General features: G+C 43.3%; 2 protein-coding genes across 8 annotated transcripts in view; one reads left to right on the top strand and one right to left on the bottom strand.

Annotated features, from left to right (window-relative positions):
- The first annotated feature begins 5,266 nt into the window (after positions 1-5,266).
- Positions 5,267-21,514, top strand: COQ10A (coenzyme Q10A). 6 transcript variants are annotated; one of them, XM_086713073.1, is made up of 6 exons: positions 5,267-5,637; positions 6,207-6,353; positions 7,296-7,488; positions 7,720-7,821; positions 12,757-12,876; positions 21,253-21,514. In XM_086713073.1, exons 1-6 carry the CDS (start codon positions 5,504-5,506, stop codon positions 21,298-21,300), a joined length of 744 nt encoding a protein of 247 aa, XP_086569199.1. In that variant the 5' UTR covers positions 5,267-5,503; the 3' UTR covers positions 21,301-21,514. The 6 variants fall into 6 exon arrangements, with proteins under 6 accessions (XP_086569199.1, XP_086569200.1, XP_086569201.1 ...); XM_086713074.1 differs by having other exon boundaries at positions 21,256-21,513; XM_086713075.1 differs by lacking the exon at positions 21,253-21,514 and having other exon boundaries at positions 5,268-5,637; positions 12,757-13,119.
- CS (citrate synthase) overlaps positions 9,636-21,515 on the bottom strand; it is a 32,792-nt gene continuing 20,912 nt past the window's right edge. For both annotated transcript variants that reach the window (XM_086713072.1, XM_025926823.2), the window contains exons 7-11: positions 13,113-13,312; positions 12,432-12,561; positions 12,206-12,307; positions 11,785-11,994; positions 9,636-11,253 (exon numbers count right to left, since the gene is read on the bottom strand). In XM_086713072.1, coding sequence (XP_086569198.1) covers positions 11,083-11,253; positions 11,785-11,994; positions 12,206-12,307; positions 12,432-12,561; positions 13,113-13,312 — 813 coding nt within the window. In that variant the 3' untranslated portion in view covers positions 9,636-11,082. The remainder of the gene's footprint in view (positions 11,254-11,784; positions 11,995-12,205; positions 12,308-12,431; positions 12,562-13,112; positions 13,313-21,515) is intronic.

The following is a 21,515-nucleotide window of genomic DNA, read 5'->3' as shown; positions in this document are numbered from 1 at the left end:
CAGCGATTACATGCCCCCGAACCCCCCCCCCCCCCCATAGACTTGGGGAAACAGGGGCGTGGAGATCTGGGGATTATATATGGCAATAGCCCCAGAGAGAAGAAAGACTCGTATCTCTACTGGCAGTGACATGAGTTGGGGAGAGAGGAAGTAGCAAAAGTGCTCAAACTGCCGAGAGAAATCTCAAAACGGACTCTCCAGCTGCAGAAAATCCCCCACAAAGAAGCTGGGACAACCGGCAGCTGAAGAAGGCCTCCAAAGCCAACAGAAGAAGCACTTTTCGAATTCCCAATTACTCTATTGCCAGGTTAAGGTGGTAGGCCGGCTACACTTTAAAAGGCTCTATGGCTTCTCCCCAGAAAAGGGTGGGGGTGCTTCCCTTCCTGTATTGGAGAGGCCAGAGAACAGCCAATCAGGCAAGATCTGGATGGAGGTCCTCCCAACCCAGAAAAGGAAAAGAGGAAAGAAAAGTGATGTTGAAAAATTGGTGCCATTTAGAAAAGGTGATCCAGGGTCTTGTTCAGAGCTCAGCAACTCAATATGTTCTAAGAGGGAATACATTTAGGAAGAAGTGTAGCAAGCTGGCCCCCTGTCAAGACAGAGATATAAAAACCCTCCTTTGCTCTCTAACAGTCTATGCCCTTCATTGCCTTTGGTGTCTTGATTCCCAACAGAAAGATACACAAGACATTGATACCAGTGCTTTTTCCTGGAAAGAGAAACTGGGGAACAGGGAATGAGGAATGAGGGGGGAAACTACCTATTACTATACACCTTTAATAATTTAACTTTTCAGGGATGCCTGAGTGTCTCAGTCAGTTGAACCTCAGACTTTAGCCGAGGTCATGATCTCACGGTTAGTGAGTTTGAGCCCCACATGAGTTCCAGCCCCCTATAGGGCTCTGTGCTGACAGCTCCAGCCTGGAGCCTGCTTCAGATTTTGTGTCTCCCTCTCTCTCTGCTCTTCCCCTGCTCACATTCTCTCTCTCTCAATAAATAAAGATTTTTAAAAAAAATTTTTAATAAAAATAAAATAGGGGCTCCTGGGTGGCTCAGTTGGTTGAGCGTCCTACTTCAGCTCAGGTCATGATCTCACAGCTCGTGAGTTTGAACCCCATGTCGGGCTCTGCTGACAGCTCAGAGCCTGGAGCCTGCTTCGGATTCTGTGTCTCCCTCTCTCTCTGCCCCTAACCCACTTGCATTCTGTCTCTGTCTCTGTCAAAAATAAACATTAAAAAATTTTTTTTTAAATAAAATAAATTAACTTTTTAATTACTTATTTTGAGAGAGAGAGAGCACGAGCAAGGGAGGGGCAGAGAGAGAGGGACAGAGAGAATCCCAAGCAGCTTCTGCGCTGTCAGCATAGAGCCTGACGCAGAGCTCAAACTCATGAGCCCTGGGATCATAACCTGAGCCGAAATCAAGAGTTGGACACTTAACTGACTGAGCCATCCAGGTGCCCCTAATTTTTTTAACTTTTACCATATTGAAAATAAAATTTACAATATTACTTAAAACTTACCTCTTCCAGGAAGTATTCCCCAGTTAACAGGTTCTTTCTCTTTTGTTGGGCTTCCTTAACATTTACATATTTAATTTACACTGTAGAAGTCAGGCTTAAACTGCACATCTTGGGGTGCCTGGGTGGCTCAGTCGGTTAAGCGGCCAACTTTGGCTCAGGTCATGATCTCGCAGTCCGTGAGTTCGAGCCCCGCGTCGGGCTCTGTGCTGACAGCTCAGAGCCTGGAGCCTGTTTCAGATTCTGTGTCTCCCTCTCTCTCTGACCCTCCCCTGTTCATGCTCTGTCTCTCCCTGTCTCAAAAATAAATAAAAATAAATAAATAAATAAAATAAACTGCACATCTTTGTTGCTCATTTCACCTTTTACCTTTGACATACAAGTGTCCAACATTTCAGAATAGGTTTTAAACTCCTTCTTAGCCAAAGCCAACACAGGACTGTATATTGCTTTGGGTTTGTTTGGTTTTCTATGAAAAAAGATTTGAAGCTCTCTAAAGGCAAGGGTATACATTATTCTTTGTAGCTCTAACAGAGCAGGAACAGGCACTTAACATTTTTTTTAAAGTTTATTTATTTATTTTGAGAGAGAGAGAGAGTGAGCAGGGAAGTTGCAGAGAGCGAGGGAGAGAGAATCCCAAGCAGACCCTCTGCACTATCAGCACAGAGCCCTATGCAGGGCTTGATCCCACAGACTGTGAGATCATGACCTGAGCTGAAATCAAGAGTCAGATGCTTAACTGACTGAGCCTCCCAGGCACTCCTAGGCACTTGATCTTTGATGAGGAAGAGAAAGATGAGGTTGAAGCAATAGAAACTGAAAGTAGCTGGAGATCGAATGGGTATGTGTGTTGGGACATATTGACTTGACTATTAGACCCTTCCAGGAAGGGCTAAGCTAGGATATGACCCAGAGGATGGGGAGGAGGGGACTATGTGGCCTCTATTGCCTGAAATAGCTCTTGGTAACCTGAGGAATTGGAGTCAGGGGTTGAGCTGGGGTCACGTGCCTGGTTCTGGCGCGCGAGTAGAGGTGAACAAGGGAGGTTGCCAGCCGGGTTCTCTGAGCAGCTGGAAGGAGGAGGAAGGGCTACAAGAGTTATTTTTAATATTATTCAGAGCAGAGAAAGAGGATTTCCCAGTAGGGAAAAAAAGGGATATGATGTAGGTAACACAGATACGTCCAAATTTCAGGGAGATACAAAAAATCTGAGAGGAGGCCGGAAGTGGTAGCAAAGCCCTTCTATGAAGACAGTCCTGTGATCCAACTACTGAATTCACATTTGGGTAACTCTACGCAGATACCTGCCTGTTTTTAAGCCTCAGTTTTCATTCTTTTAACAAATGCTGATTGAGGACTCAACCATTGTTGAATACATAGTACAGCCCCATAGTAACTGGTTTGTAAGTAAAACATAGAGGTGTCTATTTTTGTGGAACTTAGAAGAACATACATATACATATGAAACAACTAGAGAATATAGGATACACGATATTTTACATGGCATTATGTATTTGGAGTAATGTTCAGGGATGGGTTCAGTCAAAAGAGGGTCTTCTTAGAGGAGGTGTGTTTTGAGTTAGTACTTGAAGGAAGTTATCAATGTAGAATGACAGGGAAATGGCAGGAAATTGGTTGTTCAAGTACAAAGAATGAACTAGGAAAAGTTTAAATGGCAGTAATTAGCTAATCTAATTAGTAGGGGGACAATAAGCAAATTGACTTGGCAGGCCTATTGTACCTTGGGGATTCTGTGGCAGTTAACTCTAAAAGAATAGTGTTAATGAGGTCACAGTTCAGTCATATATCCGGGTTAATTTCTGTCTTTTACCAAGCCAGATCCTTTCTCCTCACTCTATGCAGCTGTCTCACATGTGTAAATCCTTAGTCAGAGGGAGTGGGTCGGGACAAGGAAGCAGGGCTGGAAAGAGTAAATCTGTCCCTGAAGGTCACATGGCCATCTGAAAGTGGCTCCAGATTATCATCTTTGAACTGCAAGGAGACACTGTATCCTGGTGGTGGGGGCAGGGGTGCTGAGGGTAAAAGAAATGTTAGAAGAGAAAAAGAGGCAAGATCATTCACCAATTTTGGGCTTCATGTATATATAATATAAAATGAAGATTAAAATACCTTCCTTATAAAATGTTAAATGAAAGCCAGGGTTCAAGGGATGGCTCCTGTTCCTTGAGATCCAAATAAAGTGGGCTCAAAATTTAAAGCAACCCAGAGCACCTGACTAGCTCAGTTGGTAGAGCATGTGACTCTTGATTTCAGGTTGTAAGTTTGAGCCTGATATTGGGTACAGAGATTACTTTAAAAAATAAGATCTTAGGGGTCCCTGGGTGGCTCAGTCGGTTAAGCGACCAATTTCGGCTCGGGTCATGTTCTCACGGTTCGTGGGTTCAAGCCCCGCGTCAGGCTCTGTGCTGACAGCTCGGAGCCTGGAGCCTGCTTCAGATTCTGTGTCTCCCTCTCTCTCTACTTCTCCCCTGCTCATGCTCTGTCTCTCAAAAATAAACGTTAAAAAATAAAAAAATAAAATCTAAAAAAATTTTAAATCAATCAATATCCAGTGGAAGTCCTAAAATTAATGCCAATTAATGCAATTAATGCTCCTTTCAAGAAAGATGAGGGAGATGGAGGAATTATATCTGTTTCCAGGCCCCTGTTTCTAGGCAAGATGTTTCTCTTCCACACCAGTTAGACCCCAAAGGCAACACAGTCTTTAATTACTTTATCCTTCTTCTCCCTTTCACACAAAGTTTTCCTGAATTTGGAAATGTGACCAAAGATTTAGAACAAAAGCAGAGGAAGGGCTTGCAGTGTAATAGCAAAAATATCTCTAAATGCAACAGCAGGCACCACCATTCTTTTTTCTTTCTTTTTTTTTTTTTTTTTAACTTTGAGAGAGGGAATCCCAAGCAGGCTGCGCATTGTCAGAGCAGAGTCTGACGTGGAGTTCGACACCAGGATCCATCTCAGGAACCATCTCACCAACGGTGAGATCCTGACCTGAGCGAAATCAAGAGTAGGATGCTTAACGGACTGAGCCACCCAGGTGCTCCAGGCACCACCATTCCTCTACTCCACCGTGGGAGAATTTCAATGGCTTTTATACCCACTTAGATTCACTCTCTTTTTTTAATTTTCCTTTTGTTCTTCCCACTTTTATCAAGAGCATTTCCCCCCTACTGTATAGTATATATAGCAGTATAGTGACATTTCTTTGCCTGCGTGCCTACCCATGAAGCCTCATCCTTCATCACGTGCACACTTCCAGACAAAGGCGTTTTTCTCCCCTAAAATTAAGTCTGGTTCTTTCAACCCTGACTTCTTCCTATAAATATTAAAAGAGAAAACTATACAAAGTCTTAGCCCAGGGCTTGGAAGATTAATTTCCTTTCTCAAAGATGTACAGCATAGTACTAGGCACTAGAGGCTACAAAGATGAATAGGACTTCTAACTACGAACAAGAAAGACTATAATAAAGGCTCTAAAAGAGATGTTCAGAAGATCAACATATCTGCCATCGACACGCCCACGAAGTCGCTTCTGTGCTTATGTATTATCAGTTCCGTGACCACAGACAGACTCGCCAAGTAGTTTGCCTGACGACCTCGTTCCTCCTGGACATCTCTGCAGCTTCTCAAACACTTATCCCTGCGCCCTTTCTCGCTAGAGGTGTGAAACTACATCTCCCGAAAGGCCGCGTTGTCCCCTTCCTTCCTCCCTCTCCCGGTTCCGAGTCATGGCAACGGCGTGACGTGAGGGTACTGGGAGCTGCGGGAGCAGCGGTCGCGGCTTCAGTTCTAGCCTACCCGGCCGCCCGGGCGGGAGCAGGGGCGAGAGGAGCCGCAGCCCCGGGCAGCTCCTGCGCTCGGGGACCCTGAACCCGCCCGGCGGCCCCTTCCTGCCGCTTTTCCTCCCGAGCGAGGAAGGCGCAGCGGTTGTCAGAGCTGAGAGAATAAGGGAGGGTCGCGCGCATGGCCTCGGCGGGCGCGCGGCGGCTCCCAGCCGGGATGCGCGCTGCGGCCCCGCGCTGCTGCGGCTTCGCGCTCCTCCCAGGCGCGCTCCCGGCTCCGCCCCCCGGCCCTCCGCGACGGCCGCGACCAATGAGGTGAGAGGGAGGTGAGGGCGTCTGCGCGGGTGTAAAGAGGGTCTTGTAGGGCCCCGAATTTGCACCTTGGAGGGTTGCGCTTCTGGGATGCAGGCCTGGCGTCGGGTGGCGCGGCAGCGGTCCACCTAGGAGTCTAATATAGAACTTTGGGGAAGGTTTTTGCAAGTTATTCGCAAAGGGGAGTCCCCGGGGCGGGTTCCCAATCACTACTTGCCTCTCGCTCGCGCCCTGGCAACACCGGGCTTGGTGAGGCCCCGGAGACTATGATACTACGTTACTTTGTGAGAGTCGTAGCTTTTAGCAGTAGCATAGCCCACGCTTAAAGGCAACTGCGCTTCGCACGCACCCCACTTTTTCCCATCTCCTCTCTCGGCACTGTCCTCAACCGCCCTCGACCTTTCGCACTCGTGACTGCCTGGCCAGGGTGCCTGGCGGGCTGCAGCAGGTGCTGGGGGAAAAACTTGTCTGGACGACCTTCCTCTGGGATGCACCGCACTTCCCCTTCACCTGGGAATGGTTGAGGAACACAAAGAATTATGACGTTGTCTCCCCTTTCCTTTTACCCTTAGATTTCTGATGTCCTGCAGCCTCTTCTTGCCCCGGGCTGCCCAGGTCTTGGTGGCTGAGGCTGGCTTACCTCCCAGGCGTTCCTTCATGGGCTTTGCTGCCCCCTTCACTAACAAGCGAAAAGCTTACTCGGAGCGTAGGATCATGGGGTGAGCATCCTCCCCTGTCCAGCATCCCTCCACATTGCCTTCCCCTCCAAACAAATGATCAAACCTAGCCTAGAATGTAAGGCTAGCAGTAGTGGACAAGATTCATCCCTGGCCATCCCTCTCCCCAGCTATTATTACTAATCATTTATCCTTCCCTCCCAGCCTTCCAACTTTCATTTCCCCCTTCTTGGTTGCTGGGCATGTCCATTAAGTGAAATGTGACTAGAACTGGGCAATATAAGACAACAGGGTATTATTTCTCTGCTGACCTTTTATTATTTTTTTAACTTAAAAAGTTTTTTTATTTTGAGAGAAAGCGAGCGAGCGCGCGAATGGAGGAGGGGCAGAGAGAATCCCAAGCAGGATTCTCTTCCCTGGGCTCGATCTGTACCTAGGGCTACTGTGTTAGAAAGTTATAGAACTAGGATCTGAGTTCTTGTGGGATCACCAGTAAAATGGACAGCCAGTGTTCCCCCTAGTCTTTTTTTTTTTTTTTTTTTTAATTTTTAAGATTTATTTTGAGAACAGAACAAGCTAGGGAGGGGTAGAGGGGAGAGACAGAATCCCAAGCAGGCTCTGCGTCATCAGTGCAGAGTTTGATGTGGGGCTCGAACCCACAAACTGTGAGATCATGACCTGAACCAAGATCAAGAGTCGGATGCTTAGCTTACTGCACCACCCTGGTGCCTCTAGATAGTCCCTCTTAAGATCAAAATAGATAGTAAATGCAATAGCGTTCTGTGAACTACAAAATATAAGGTAACGTTAACATCATGGAAATTTGTTTGCTTTTGGGAAGTCATAAATCCAGGTTTTGGGATCTCTAGTTCCTGATGATGAATAGTTAGTGGGCAAAGGTACTGGGGAGAAGGTACCCAGGGCAGGGAGGAACTTGACCCAGCTGGCAGTTCCTTGGCCTCTCTCTGTGATTCCTTCTCCTAGGTACTCAATGCAGGAGATGTACGAAGTGGTGTCCAATGTCCAGGAGTATCGTGAGTTTGTGCCCTGGTGTAAGAAGTCTTTGGTGGTATCTAGCCGCAAAGGTCACCTGAAGGCCCAGTTAGAGGTTGGGTTTCCACCTATTGTGGAACGTTACACGTCTGCTGTTTCCATGGTCAAACCTCACATGGTCAAGGTGAGGCGTTGGGAAGAGGGATTAATCAGCAAAATTTTTGTGTTCTCTAGCATTTTTACATTTAATGGCTATTTTGGCCCTCTTTGTAATGATTTTATCTCCATGTGTCAAATACTTCCCTAATAAAACATTCGAAGGAAAATATCTTTCATTTCTTTCTTATAGGCTCCTATACCTAGTATAGGTTTTATTCCATTTTAATATTGTTTAACTACCCGACTGTCCTTTTAGGCTGTTTGCACTGATGGCAAGCTCTTCAACCACTTAGAGACCATTTGGCGATTCAGTCCGGGTATTCCTGCCTACCCACGAACTTGCACTGTGGACTTTTCGGTGAGTCAGGAGGCTGTGTAGCATAGGGTTGTGGGAGCAGAGTGGAGGTACAATGACAGTTATGAAGTATAGCTAGCACTTAGCATTTCCTAAGTCAGTGACACTTTTCCATAGGTCTGAGCTTACATCAAACATACTCTGTGCTCAGTCGTTAAGTAAGGGCTTTTGAAGGGATCTAAGAACTAGAGGGGGAGGGGAAGAAAAGGCACTGAATAGTATCCTTGCATTTGGCCAGGGACTATCCAACATGGTCTTGAATAGTTTCTGACTGTCTCTTACCCATTCCCAGATTTCCTTTGAATTTCGTTCTCTGCTGCACTCCCAGCTGGCCACCATGTTTTTTGATGAGGTTGTCAAACAGAATGTTGCTGCCTTCGAGCGTCGGGCAGCCACCAAGTTTGGTCCAGAAACAGCCATCCCCCGTGAACTGATGTTCCATGAGGTGCACCAGACTTGAGGCAAAGGATTGTTCCTGGCCTCTCCTCTACTCTCCCTCCCAATCCAATTCTCTTATTTATTTCATTTGGCTCCTGATCCAATCTAAGAGAAGAGTCTGTGTTTATAATGTTTTCCTTCTCAATTCCCCAGAAATTGGGCTCTAAGCTGGCTACAAATGCTGGGGCACAAAGGTAGGGGGGTACAGAAAGAAGACATGCCTAGGGGATGGTCAAGCTCATCTTGAGAGCCCCATATGCCTGATGTCTGCAGTCTTCTCATAGTGAATTATATTCAGGACCGTGTGGTTCTTTTTGGACCCTGTCAACATACCTTAGTGTCTGACCAGAGTAAGATAGCAACTTTTCTAAGGATTGTATAAACCAAGCTTTTTCCTCTGACAGAGGTACTGGGTGGTCAATAATTGTTGCCCACCTAAGATGCTTCAGGAAATGCCTGAGATCTGGCCCCAGATTGAAATCCATATGATCTCACTTTTAAAAATATTTCCATGCTGCCTGGTTAGTGGAGAGCACGAGGCTGTCTTAACATCAGTGCCACAGGGGCAAGGAGAAAAAAAGCACTGAAGAGAATTGTACTCTTGGGTTGTACCTTATTCTTCTACTTGGCCTGAGTTTTTATAAAATTTCAATAAATTAATTGTGACAGTGTGAATTTGGCTTTTTTATATCGTTTCTTGGGGGAGCAGTGTGGATATAGCATAGTAGAAGAAAGTCATGGCTTCCTTCCTCAGGGGAGTAAAGGTGCAAGAAGGCCTCTTGGACATAGTGTCCCTGCTAACTATAGTAGCACATTCTACAAGCCAGGACCTAGTACCCACTCCCTTGCCTATTTATAGACTTTTTCAGAAGGTCAGTTGCAGGAGTCTCAGAACAGAATAATCTGGTCTCAGATCTACCATACAGCTGATGTCCTCAGGACCGCTTATTTTGAGGACCTCCTTAAGGTCCCTGCAAAGAATAGGCATTCCACACAATACCAGAGCCCTCTAGAGGCTCAGGTCCAGAGCCAGCAGTCCTCCTCTATTTGCCCTTGGTATGGTATGTTCCTTTCGCCCAATGGGCTGAACTAGTTTCCTTGGATTAGTCGCATAAGCAGTTTTGAGGTCTCAGCTACGGTCCTTGAGTGTTTTCTTTTACAACAAAATTAAGAAGGACTTCTAATCTTGAGGAAAGACAGAAATCTCCTTTGGAAATTTCAGGTATCCTGTCTTATTAGGGTAAATAAATGTCAAAACCACCTAAAGATAAAGGGATGCACAGGACAACTTAGAACACACTTAGTCCAGGATCTTGCTAGCCAGATTCCTTACTTTATAACAGAGATTCTTCCAGGTCTTATTTAATAGCAGGCTCAAGCATTGTTAATAAAAACATTTATTTTGCATTTTATACAGAACAACCTGAAGTCTGGATCATGACTTGACAGTTACCCAGGGGTTTACAGACAATGTGTCCATCTCAGCGTGGTTCTGGGGATTAGGGTTCCACACAAACACAGGCAGGAGTTGCGAGGAAGGAAGGGGGCACTGTAGGAGTGTATTTCAATCCTTTCTTAAAGAAAAGGCAGTAGAGCATTCTGAGTCACTGAAACCTGTGCAAATGGGGCTTCTAAAAAATACTGTACTGTGAGCTCTTGAGGAAGGGGCCAGATAAGGATCTTGATAAATAAAGGGATATTTTCTTGTAGCAGGGGAAGAGGGAGGCCTATTACTTTTGTTCTCAGCCCCAAGACCTGATATTCAAAGGAAACCACATCCAATCTTAAATAATTTCCCTGCTAAGAAGTACCCATATCCCTGGAACCAGACTATGAAGATAGCATGCTGGTCATTCCCAAGTCCTTATTCAATGGCCCATAGCATATTAAAATAAAGTAGAAGAAAAAGATCAAAGGGTAGTGGCTTGTGTTCCACAGGACTAAAAAGTTTAGTACATGTTAAGCACTGATAAAGCCAAATGCCTGGGAAGGACCACAGCTTAGACAGTGGCATATACAACCTGCTGGAAGAGGCCTAGTAAAGACCTCTAGTAAGGGGCAGGGGGGAAGGGTGGGGGGAGTCCACAGCACCCTCAGCTTGAGGTACAGCAGGTATAGAAAATCTGGAAGGAGGGGAATATTAAAGCAGTGAGTAATAGAACACTCCCAGATCTTAATTTTCATAGGATAATTTTAAAAGAGAAAAATCAAACATTGGGTGCCAGTCACAACAAATGCCATGGCCTTTATGGTCACCTGGTAGCATAAAAAAAAATGCCAAAGAGGTCTGCCTAACCCAACAGGTCTTGCTAGGAAGTGTCTGTGTGCATGGGAGAGAGCAATGAGGCTTCACAGAACTGATAATCCAACATGATTCCTATGGGAACAGAAGGGGCAGAGTCCCGATTTGCTGGCCTATGGAGGGCTGGGCTGAGTAGAACCAAAAGCTCTAAAGTCACTGCAGATTCTCTGCAACCAGCTTTGACCCAGGTAAAGAAGAGTCAGATTCTCACTCTAGAGGTGGTGGTGGTGGTGGTGGTGGTGGGAGGGGGGGCCCAAACCTAACCCATACCACATGCATTAGTCCTGGTCACCCTACAGTTGATGGGCAACTCACCAGGCAGGAAAAAGGAACTGATTAGGGAAGAAGGGGTTACTTTTTATCTTTTAAAGTCTTAATTTCTATTTTAACTTCAAACTTATTATCAGTGCCTCAGATACAATTTAATCTTAAATCTTAAAAAGCCCCCTGAAACAAAACAAAATTATACTTTTTTTTAAAGCTCCCTCACTTTCTGGTAGTTAGTTTCCCCCCAGTCTCCAGTTTTACCCTGACTTAGAGTCCACAAACTTCATCAGACCATCCGTGCTCATTGACTTGGGCCTCTCTAGTGGGAAGCCTAGGGCTCGGCTCCAAATGAGCTGTGCCAGTACCCCCAGTGCCCGTGACACCCCAAACAGGACTGTGTAGTAATTCATCTCTGTCATGCCGTAGTACTGTAAGATAAAAGAGAAAAAAGTTTTGTTAAAGGCGCTGAGGTAATAGCATGCATAAGTCCAGGGGCAGAGACCTTAACTGAGTCAGCCTCAAATAGAAATGACACTAGGAGGGGTGTCCAGGTGGCTCAGTCAGTTAAGCATCCAACTCTTGGTTTCAGCTCAGGTCACAATCTCACAGTTGTAAGTTCGAGTCCCACATCAGCTTCTCTGCAGAGCCCGCTTCGGATCCTGTCTCCCTCTCTCTCTGCCCCTCCCTGGCTCGCTTGCTCTCTTTTTCAAAAATAAACAAACATTAAGAAAAACTTTAAGAAAATAAAGAAATGCACCAGGAAAAGTACAGTAATTGGGATTTTGAAAAGACAGCACCCCTTTCCTTCTGCCTGTACCTGCCCTCTGCCACAGGCAACTTTATCAAAAGGGTAAAGAAGGAGGTATGAGTTGCTCTGACTAGGAAGTTGATTTTTTGCATGGCAGAGAACATTAGGGTTTGGCACAAATTAAAGGGAGAGCAGGGAAGGGAAGACTCACCTGGAGCAGCACCCCACTGTGAGCATCTACATTGGGCCAAGGATTTTTGGCCTTGCCCTGCTCTAACAGGACATTGGGCACAATCTTGTACAGCTGAGCAACAAGCTTAAACATGGAGTCATGAGGCAGGTGTTTAAGAGCAAACTCTCGCTGACAGGTATATCGTGGATCAGTCTTCCTTAGTACTGCATGGCCATAGCCTGGGACAACCTGTAAAGAGGGAGGGTAAAAAAGCCAGCTGTATTCTCAAGTAGAAATTCTTCTTTTCTAAATTCTTCAGGCTAGACAAACAGAGGATGGGGCAGGGAGAGAATTTCCTTCTCTAACACAGGGACCTCTCTCATTCTATTCTCTTTAATTCTTCTAAATTGCACAACTTGGGTCTTGGCTTCTTTCCTAGTTGCTAAGCATCTCTGCTTACCCGTCCTGAGTTGAGTGTGTTCCATATGTAGTCTCGTAATTTCTCATCTGACACATCTTTGCCAACTTCTTTTTGTAGTTGCGTCAGCCAAACAAGTACTTCCTATGGGTAAGGTTTGGGGAATAAGATAGTGTCAACACATATGCTAGGAGGGAAAGGCAAGATCAGAAGAAAAGCATGAGAATAAGAAAAACATGAAGCAGGAAAAGAAAAGGAATAGTCTTACCTGATTTGCCAAACCATGTAGGGGCCCTGCTAGCCCGTTCATGGCTGCTGCAAAGGACAGGTAGGGGTCTGAAAGGGCACTGCCCACCAAGTGGCTGGTATGGGCACTTACATTGCCTCCCTCATGGTCACTGTGGGGAAGTAAGAAAGGAGAATCAAGGCCAAGAGAGGAGAAAAAGAGGCAGACTATGAAAACATAGACCTTGCTGTTCTCTTATCACATGCTAGCCTAGTTATGGGCTCACACTAGCCTATGGCCAGTTATACATAAGCTCTTGTAAGAGATGTCCCAATCTCATTACCAGCCTTTGTTCACTAATCCACAGGGCTGGAGAGGTTACTGGTTGATGATGCCTGTCTATGTGCCAAACTCCTGGACGCTCACTCCAGCTTTAATAGGAATGGCCAGAAGAGGGAGCTCCTGGAAAGCTGAAAGATCACCTACTGTGAGCAATTAGTACTTTTCCCCAGCTTCTTAGAAACATTACTTTGTTCTTAGAAAGGTTATGATTATTTCCCTATACCTCTGGATTTCCTTTACTAGATTCCTCTCTTGTCTTGTGTACCATGTTTCCATTTCCTTGTTGCCTACTGCCTGTTCCCAGAAGAGATTGTTCAGAAGCTTTTCTTAAAATTTTCTACCAATCCAGGCAAGGAGCTATGGTTGCTGGGTCTAGCTTACCTGTGGATGGTGAGGTACAAGCGCATGAGCTCAGTGAACTGAGCATCAGTATAGCCTAACATGTTGGTGAAATTATGGGACCAGTCCAGCTTAGAGTCAATGGCCCCGATACTGCTGCCCTCCCGATAGAGATTCCGGTAGATCTTTGCTGCAACACAAGGTAGCTTCGCGATAAGATCCATACAATCTTCATAAATCAACTGATAAGAGGAAAATGGAGAGAAAAAAAAAAGAAAGAAAAAGATTTATCAACAAAGAAGAATTAGGCAAGGATGCTGTTTGTCGTCCATGGATTGGGCTATTTGGTTGATGCTCAGTGGTTATATATGGAGGTTAACAACAATAACCATTTAACTAAATAACTTTTATGACCCAGGCTCTGCACTAAGTGATTTACACATAATATCTTGTGTATATTAAAACATTTTTGGGGTGCGTGGGTGGCAAAATCAGTTAAGCATCTGACTTGATTTCAGCTCAGGTCAGGGTCCCAGGGTCATGGGATCAAGTCCCAAATCAGGCTCCTCACTAAGTATGGAGCCTGCTTGAGATTCTCTCTCTCTACCCCTCTCCCCCACTCACACACACTCTAAAACAAAACAAAATGTTATTTCTAATTTTTGCCACTCTACCAAGTACGTAATGACCTCCATTTTATAGGTGAGTAAACAAGCTCAGAGCATTCAGTTAAATGCCAAAGTCAGATTTTGAACGCTTTTATGTTTAACCATGATCTTTCCCACTACCTGACTTTGCACTCAATGAATGTGCTAAGATACTAGGTTTTAGAAATTAATTCTGTTCCATCTTTCAAAGAAAATTCACCATATATGCTAAGGGTCAAAGAGTAGCATTCAATTGTTAGTTAATAACAAAGGCTTCCATTTTTAAGCACTTACTAACAGGCACTGTGATATATTATTTGCATTTTTTTTTACCCTCACAATAGTCCCGTAAGGTAATATATCCCTCATTTTATAAATCAAGAAATTGGGGCTTGGCCAGGTTAAGTTACATGCACAAAGTTACCCACTCAGCTAATAAGCATCATGCAGCTTAAACAATTATTAATTCATGGACACTCTTGTTTCATCTACACCCTTACTTTCTCCTCTCACCTCCCAAGTTATTTTGAATGAATTCCAGATATATATTCCAACATGTAAACGTTTAAGCATATATCTCTAAAAGATAAAGGCTGTTGATAAAAACAAAATCACAAAACCATTATCCCAAAGGGAAAAAAATTAATAAATCCTCAATATCATTAAATATCTACTCAGTATTCAAATTTCCCTGATAATAAAGCCCCCCCACCTCATGTGTTTGATTCAGGACAGAAAAACCCACGTTGCAATTGTTTGTCTCTGAAGTCTCTTTTTTTTTTTTTTTTTTTTTTTTAATTTTTTTTTTAAACGTTTATTTATTTTTGAGACGGAGAGACACACAGCATGAACGGGGGAGGGGCAGAGAGAGAGGGAAACACAGAATCGGAAGCAGGCTCCAGGCTCTGAGCCATCAGCCCAGAGCCCGATGCGGGGCTCGAACTCGCGGACCGCGAGATCATGACCTGAGCCGAAGTCGGACGCTCAACCGACTGAGCCACCCAGGCTCCCCTGAAGTCTCTTTTAATCAATGTTAAGTTCCCTGTCATGCTTTCCTTTTTTAAAAAAAATCTTTTTTTATATTTTATTTTTTATTTTTAAAAAAAATTTTTTTTTTTTCAACGTTTATTTATTTTTGGGACAGAGAGACACAGAGCATGAACGGGGGAGGGGCAGAGAGAGAGGGAGACACAGAATCGGAAACAGGCTCCAGGCTCTGAGCCATCAGCCCAGAGCCCGACGCGGGGCTCGAACTCACGGACCGCGAGATCGTGACCTGGCTGAAGTCGGACGCTTAACCGACTGCGCCACCCAGGCGCCCCTATATTTTATTTTTTAGAGAGAGAGCAAGTGGGGGACAGGGGGAGGAGGGAAAGAAAGAAAATCTTAAGCAGGCTCCATGATCAGCGCGGAGCCTACCACAGGACTTGATCCCACAATGCTGGGATCATGACCTGAGACGAAATCAAGAGTTGGACGTACCACCTAGGTGTAGTGTACCCCCCGCCTTTTTCACTTTGCAATTTATTTGTGGAAAATCGGATCACTTCTTTTGGAGAATTTCCCAGTTTAGATTTTGCTGGTTATATACCTGTGATGTCATTTAACATGTTCCTCTGTCGATTGTATTTTGTATAAAACTGATGGATCTAAAGGCTTGAGTAGATTCCAGTTCAATTTTTTTTTTTTTTTTAGCAAGACTACTCAAATGAGCACCAGGTGACGTATGGAAGTGTTGAATCACTATATTGTAATCTGAAACTAATATTACACTGCATGTTAACTAACTGAAATTTAAACTAAAAAAAAAAAAAAAAAAAAAAGACTACCTGATAAATAGTGTTGTGTTCATTTATTAAGAGAAACACAGAAGAAGAAAAAAAAAAAAGAAACACAGGGGGTGCCTGGCTGGCTCACTGGGTAGAGCATAAGACTCTTGATCTTGGGGTTATAAGTTCAAGACCCATGTTGGATACAGAAATTACTTAAAAATAAAATCTTTTTTTTTTTTTTAATTTTTTTTTTCAACATTTATTTATTTTTGGGACAGAGAGAGACAGAGCATGAACGGGGGAGGGGCAGAGAGAGAGGGAGACACAGAATCGGAAACAGGCTCCAGGCTCTGAGCCATCAGCCCAGAGCCCGACGTGGGGCTCGAACTCACGGAGCGCGAGATCGTGACCTGGCTGAAGTCGGATGCTTAACCGACTGCGCCACCCAGGCGCCCCAAAAATAAAATCTTAAAAAAGAAAGAGAAACATAATCTGGTTGCCTCTTTTTGTGATGTTAATAGCTTGCTCAACTCTTCTGTATTATTTCAAAAAAATGTTTATTTATTTTGAGAGAGAGGAAAAAGAGAGAGCACATGGGGGAAAGACATTGAAAGAGAGAGAGAGAACCCCAAGCAGGCTCTGCACTGTCAGCGCAGACGAGGAGCTCCAAGTCACAAACCATGAGATCATGACCTGAGCCAAAATCAAAAGTCTGGATGCTTTACCAACTGAGCCATTCAGGCACCTTTCTTGTGTGTCAATTTTATCTTCTCAAAGGGAATTTTAAGTTCCTTAGAGATAAGACAGGGTTTTGGATTTTGTTTTCTTTTTTTAAATAACTTAAAGGGGCTCCTGGGTGGCTCAGTCGGTTGGACGTCCAACTTTGGCTCAGGTCATGATTTCACAGCTTGTGAGTTCGAGCCCCGCATCGGGCTTGTGCTGACAGCTCAGAGCCTGGAGCCTGCTTCAATTCTGTGTTTCCCTCTCTCTCTGCCCCTACGCTGCTTGTGCTCTCTGTCTCTCATAAATGAATAAATGTTTAAAAAAAAAAATTAAAAATAAATAAATAAATAAATAAATAAATAAATAAATAACTTTAAAAAAAAAAAAAAAAGCTGCTTTCATCCACAGTTCCAGGTACATAGAAAGCATGGACTAAATACTTATTGGTTGATATTGTTACATGGTGCTAATATACAAGTTAACTAGCTAAATGCTCCTGCAGGAAGTCATAACGTTTCAGTAGTTTTCTTCAAAGAGCAAAAATCTATAATAACTAGCCTAAATGAATTAATCTCTATAGTGTCATGTATTATTCAAGTATCAAATATCAAGTAAACTAAAATATATGCACGTGCACAGACACACACACACACATTCAGTGAATTTTGTAAATGCTACCAGATTCAATAAGAATACTGCCAAAATTAGGGGGACCTGGTAGCTCAGTTTGTTAAGCATCTGACTCTTGATTTTGGCTCAGGTCATGATCTCATGGTTCATGAGTTTGAACCCCGCATCAGACTCTGTGCTGACAGTGTGGAGCCTGCTTGGGATTCTCTGTCTCCCCCTCGCTGCCCCTCCCCTGCTCGCTCGCTCTCTCTCTCTCAAAAATAAACATTAAAAAAATGTATTACAAAAAGAAAACTGCCAAAATTAAAAAGCTACTTGAAACAAGAAACACTCAGCTAACAATTGCAAATTCTCAAGAGGTTACTTACATGATAATCATATGATTAACCATACTTCCATGCAGATTTACATTCCCCCAAGGAAGTAAGTTGCTTCCAGAAGCCTGCATCAAGCATATGCAGTTTTAAGAGACTTGGACTGATTAGCAGAATGCCAAGAAGAACAGGATTCTGGGCTAGATAAACTATTATCTGTGGTGTGTATACTAACTTGCAAAACTATTTGGAAAGTATGAATGGCCACATCAAAAAGAAGCTGTGTCTTCTTCTACTACTGAGAATGGAGTTTATAAAGCAACCTGTAACAGACCAGGCATGACAATATGGGATCCTTACCCTGCTTTTTATAGTGGTCAATGCTGTACAGTCAAGAAGAGATCAAAACAAAACAAAACAAAACAAAAACTTACAGAGAACTCCTGTTATTTTTCCTTTAATAAGCTAAGATTGAGGTGCTATTTAGGTATTTGTACCAACACATTCTTCATTGATAAAGCCTTGGAAAAAAGATGTTAAAATATGCCAACATCACAACTATCTGGAATAAAGGTTATAAAAATGACCATCATCATCATCATGAGCCAGCATCTCTATGGCTAGTAAAATCCTGGTCAGGTAGTTAGCAAACAATCATCATCATCATCATTATTATTTTTTTTAAGTTTATTTATTTATTTTGAGTGACAGAGAGAGAGAGAGGGAGAGAGAGAGAGAGAGAGAGAGAGAGAGATAGGAGTGGGGGAGGGGTGTGCAGAGAGAGAGAGAGGGAGAGGGAGAGAGAGAGAGAGGGAGAGAGAGAGAGGGAGAGAGGGAGAGAGAGAGAGGGAGGGAGGGAGAGAGAGAGGGAGGGAGGGAGAGAGAGAGGGAGGGAGGGAGGGAGGGAGGGAGGGAGGGAGGGAGAGAGAGAGAGAGAGAGAGAGAGAGAGAGAGAGAGAGAGAATCCTAAGCAGGCTCTGCACTCAGTGCAGAGCCCAATTCAGGACTCAATCTCATGAACGAGGTGTCAGGACCTGAGCCAAAATCAAGAGTCGGACGCTTAACTGAGCCACTCAGGTGCCCCAGCAATCAATCATTATTGAGATGACACAGAAAAAGAAGAGAGCCAGTATTTATGGTGAAGAGCCCCTAGACTGAAGCAAACTCAAGTTTGAATCTGGTCTCTATCACTTATTAACTGCATGACGTGGGGTAAGCTACTTCATAGCTTTAATCCTCAGTTTTTCCATTCAGTAAAATGAGAGTAACAAATAATATCTACCTCATAGGGCTGTTCTGAGGATTAAATCAGATCATGAATGTAAAGCATTTAAGCACACTATTTGGTATGTTTTCAAGAGTTATTAGGTGTTCAGATGATTTTATCATAAAAGCTTCAAAACCTATGTATACCATTTATAGGCTTTACAGAAGGTGGCATTACTAGCAAAATTTGACGGGTCAACTACTTTGCAAATTTTACCTAATACAACATCTTAAGACTACTTAACAATTAAATAGCTGGTTGCATCACAGTAATTTCCTGGTCACGAATGAAGTGAAGTCACTCAGAAAAAGACCTAACTTCTTCAATTCAATAGATTATACTATTTATCTCTGTTATGGAAGAAATGTTGCAGGCAGTAGATCATCCACTTGAGGTATATGTTAAAAAACAAAAAAATAGTATGAACTGATGGTTCTAGTAAAAACTCAGATCATACAAAAACAACATAAATTTTTTAATCTTTGGAGCACCTGGGTGGCTCAGTCGGTTAAGCGGCAGACTTCGGCCCAGGTCATGATCTCGTGGTCCATGAGTTTGAGCCCCGCGTCTGGCTCTGTGCTGACGGCTCAGAGCCTGGAGCCTGTTTCAGATTCTGTGTCTCCCTCTCTCTGACCCTCCCCTGTTCATGCTCTGTCTCTCCCTATCTCAAAAATAAATAAAATGTTAAAAAAAAATTAAAAAAAGAAAAAAAATTTTTTAATCTTTATTTTTGAGAGAAAGAGAGAGAGACAGAGAGAGACAGAGTGTGAGCAGGGTAGGGGCAGAGAGAGAGAGAGAGAGAGAGAGAGAGAGAGAGAGAGAGACAGAATCTGAGGTAGGCTGCAGGCTCCAAGCTATCAGCACAGAGCCTATGCGGGGCTCAACTTGTGAACCACGAGATCATGACCTGAGCTGAAGTCGGATGCTTAACCGACTGAGCCACCTAGGTGCCCCTCAATATAAATTTTTAAACAGAAATAACCAGTTGAATGATGCTGTGCATTTCTACTTAAGTAGACTATGGTTAAATTAACCAAGACAGAGAACTGAATAGAAATAGTGTGTCTGACTTTTGAGAGAGATACAAGATCCAACAGCAAAAGAGCATGAAGCTCTACTAAACTCGTTACTGGTGCTAATTTTTGTGCAGTGTGAACTTACCAGACACACATCCTAAGGGTGACAAATATATCAGTATTGCTTATAAATATTCTCCCAAAGATTGGCAGAGTCCTGAAATATAACATGTTTACCTCAAGATAGCCACCCTCAGATGACAATCTCAAAGAAATTATGGCAGAACAGTCAATCAATGGCTACATGTTGAAAAGGAGGCAACAGCAAGCAGAGGAATACAAGATTCATTTTAATGATTCAATAACGGACAGTATGAAACAATGAAGTATGTTTGGATGTACCAGAAATATCTTATAGGCATCTATTGCAAAGCATGAAGAAGCTATTTTCTCCCCTTCTCATTACAGTCAAGACAACAGCACTGTAAACAGTAACGGGCACATCTGAGCAGTCAATTTCTAAAAGACAAGCTATTTTTTTGATAGCAGGCTCCCTGCTGGCAGTGCAGAGCCCAACGTGGGGCTCAAACTCACAAAACTGCGAGATCATGACCTGAGTCAAAATCAAGAGTCAGATGCTTAACCAACTGAGCCACCCAGGCACCCCTAAAAGATAAGTTTTAAAGTAGAAGAACTGCTGGTCTTGATTTAACCTTTTCTGTTATGATGACCCATACAAATAACAATTACTTGAAAAGTATTTAAAACAGAAAATGGAGGGGTGCCTCGGTGGCTCAGTTGGTTAAGCATCCGACTCTTGATTTTGGCTCAGATCATGATCTCATGGTTCGTGAGTTTGAGACCCACATTGGGCTCTGCGCTGACATTCTGCTTGGAATTCTCTCTTCCTATCTCTCTCCAAATAAATAAATAAACATTAAAATATAATATACACATACATGAAAATGGAAAGCAATATATTCAGATTACACAACATTCTGAACTTGCTGATATATGGATTTATAAATGTTTTAAGTGCTTGTGAATGTGTATATTTTCCATCATTCCTATACCTTCCTTCTCAATGCTAACCAGACTAATTTAAAATTCTCCTTCCCCCTTTCCCCTAATAACAAACATAATTCTTTATACGCAATTGGCATTGAGTAAATATTGACCAACCAAATGAAGCAGGATTTGCCAAAACCCTAAGGGAATTGCATCAGACCAGTGGACCATGCTATTCTGCAAAAAGGAACTGTTCCTATAATACCTGTCTCCAAATAAAAGAAAATGAGATGTCCCACTGTAAACTTAGCCAGATAACTTATACTTTACCCAGTTTTTCTGAGTACTCTGTGGGGTACTGGAAAGAGGATGGAAGGAATTAGGTACTATGTGTTGGGACAAGGCACAACAGTCTTCTTATACTCCAACTAGTTCAAACTATTAGGGTTACATTTCATTTTCAGAAAATAAAGCGCATCTGTTTATGGATCCTACTTCCAGGATACTAACGACCCTTCTGCTCCTGACAGGTATCTTGAGTGGGACAGTACAGAACAGTGGCTGATTGGCACTGTCCTCCTAGACTGTAGAACTGCCTTAGTTTCCATTCACCTAACTTCTCAAGGTTCTCCTTATTTGAAGTTAAAAACAAGAAGGGACTTTTTGTGGCTAGGGTAAGACTACTCTGAAATCTTGCTCAGGGATCCTGCAGTTAAGTCACATCCTTTTCAGTGTTCCAACAGCCCTGTGTAATCTCTCCATTACAGCAAGATTACTGAATTGTAGTTTTCGTTTTTGTTTTAAGCAGGCTTCATGCCCAGCACAGAGCCCAATGTGGGATTTGAACTCATGACCGCAAGATCAAGACCTGAACTGAGATTAAGAGTCAGACACCACCCAAGTGCCTCCTGAATTATAGTTTTTTTTACATGTATATGACCTTAACCAAACCAACAACCTTGGTGACACAAAGCATGTTCCATTTACCTTTGCAATCCCAAGGACTGGAAAAAACAAACAAACAAACAAACAAACAAAAAACAAGCTTAAATAAAAATTTATTAAAGG

Source organism: Puma concolor, chromosome B4 (genome assembly GCF_028749965.1).
Source record: "Puma concolor isolate L17-30 chromosome B4, mPumCon1.1.hap2, whole genome shotgun sequence".
NCBI classification, from domain to species: domain Eukaryota; kingdom Metazoa; phylum Chordata; class Mammalia; order Carnivora; family Felidae; genus Puma; species Puma concolor.
The sequence above is the reverse complement of the archived record's forward strand: the minus strand, read 5'-3'. Positions and strand labels throughout refer to the sequence as shown.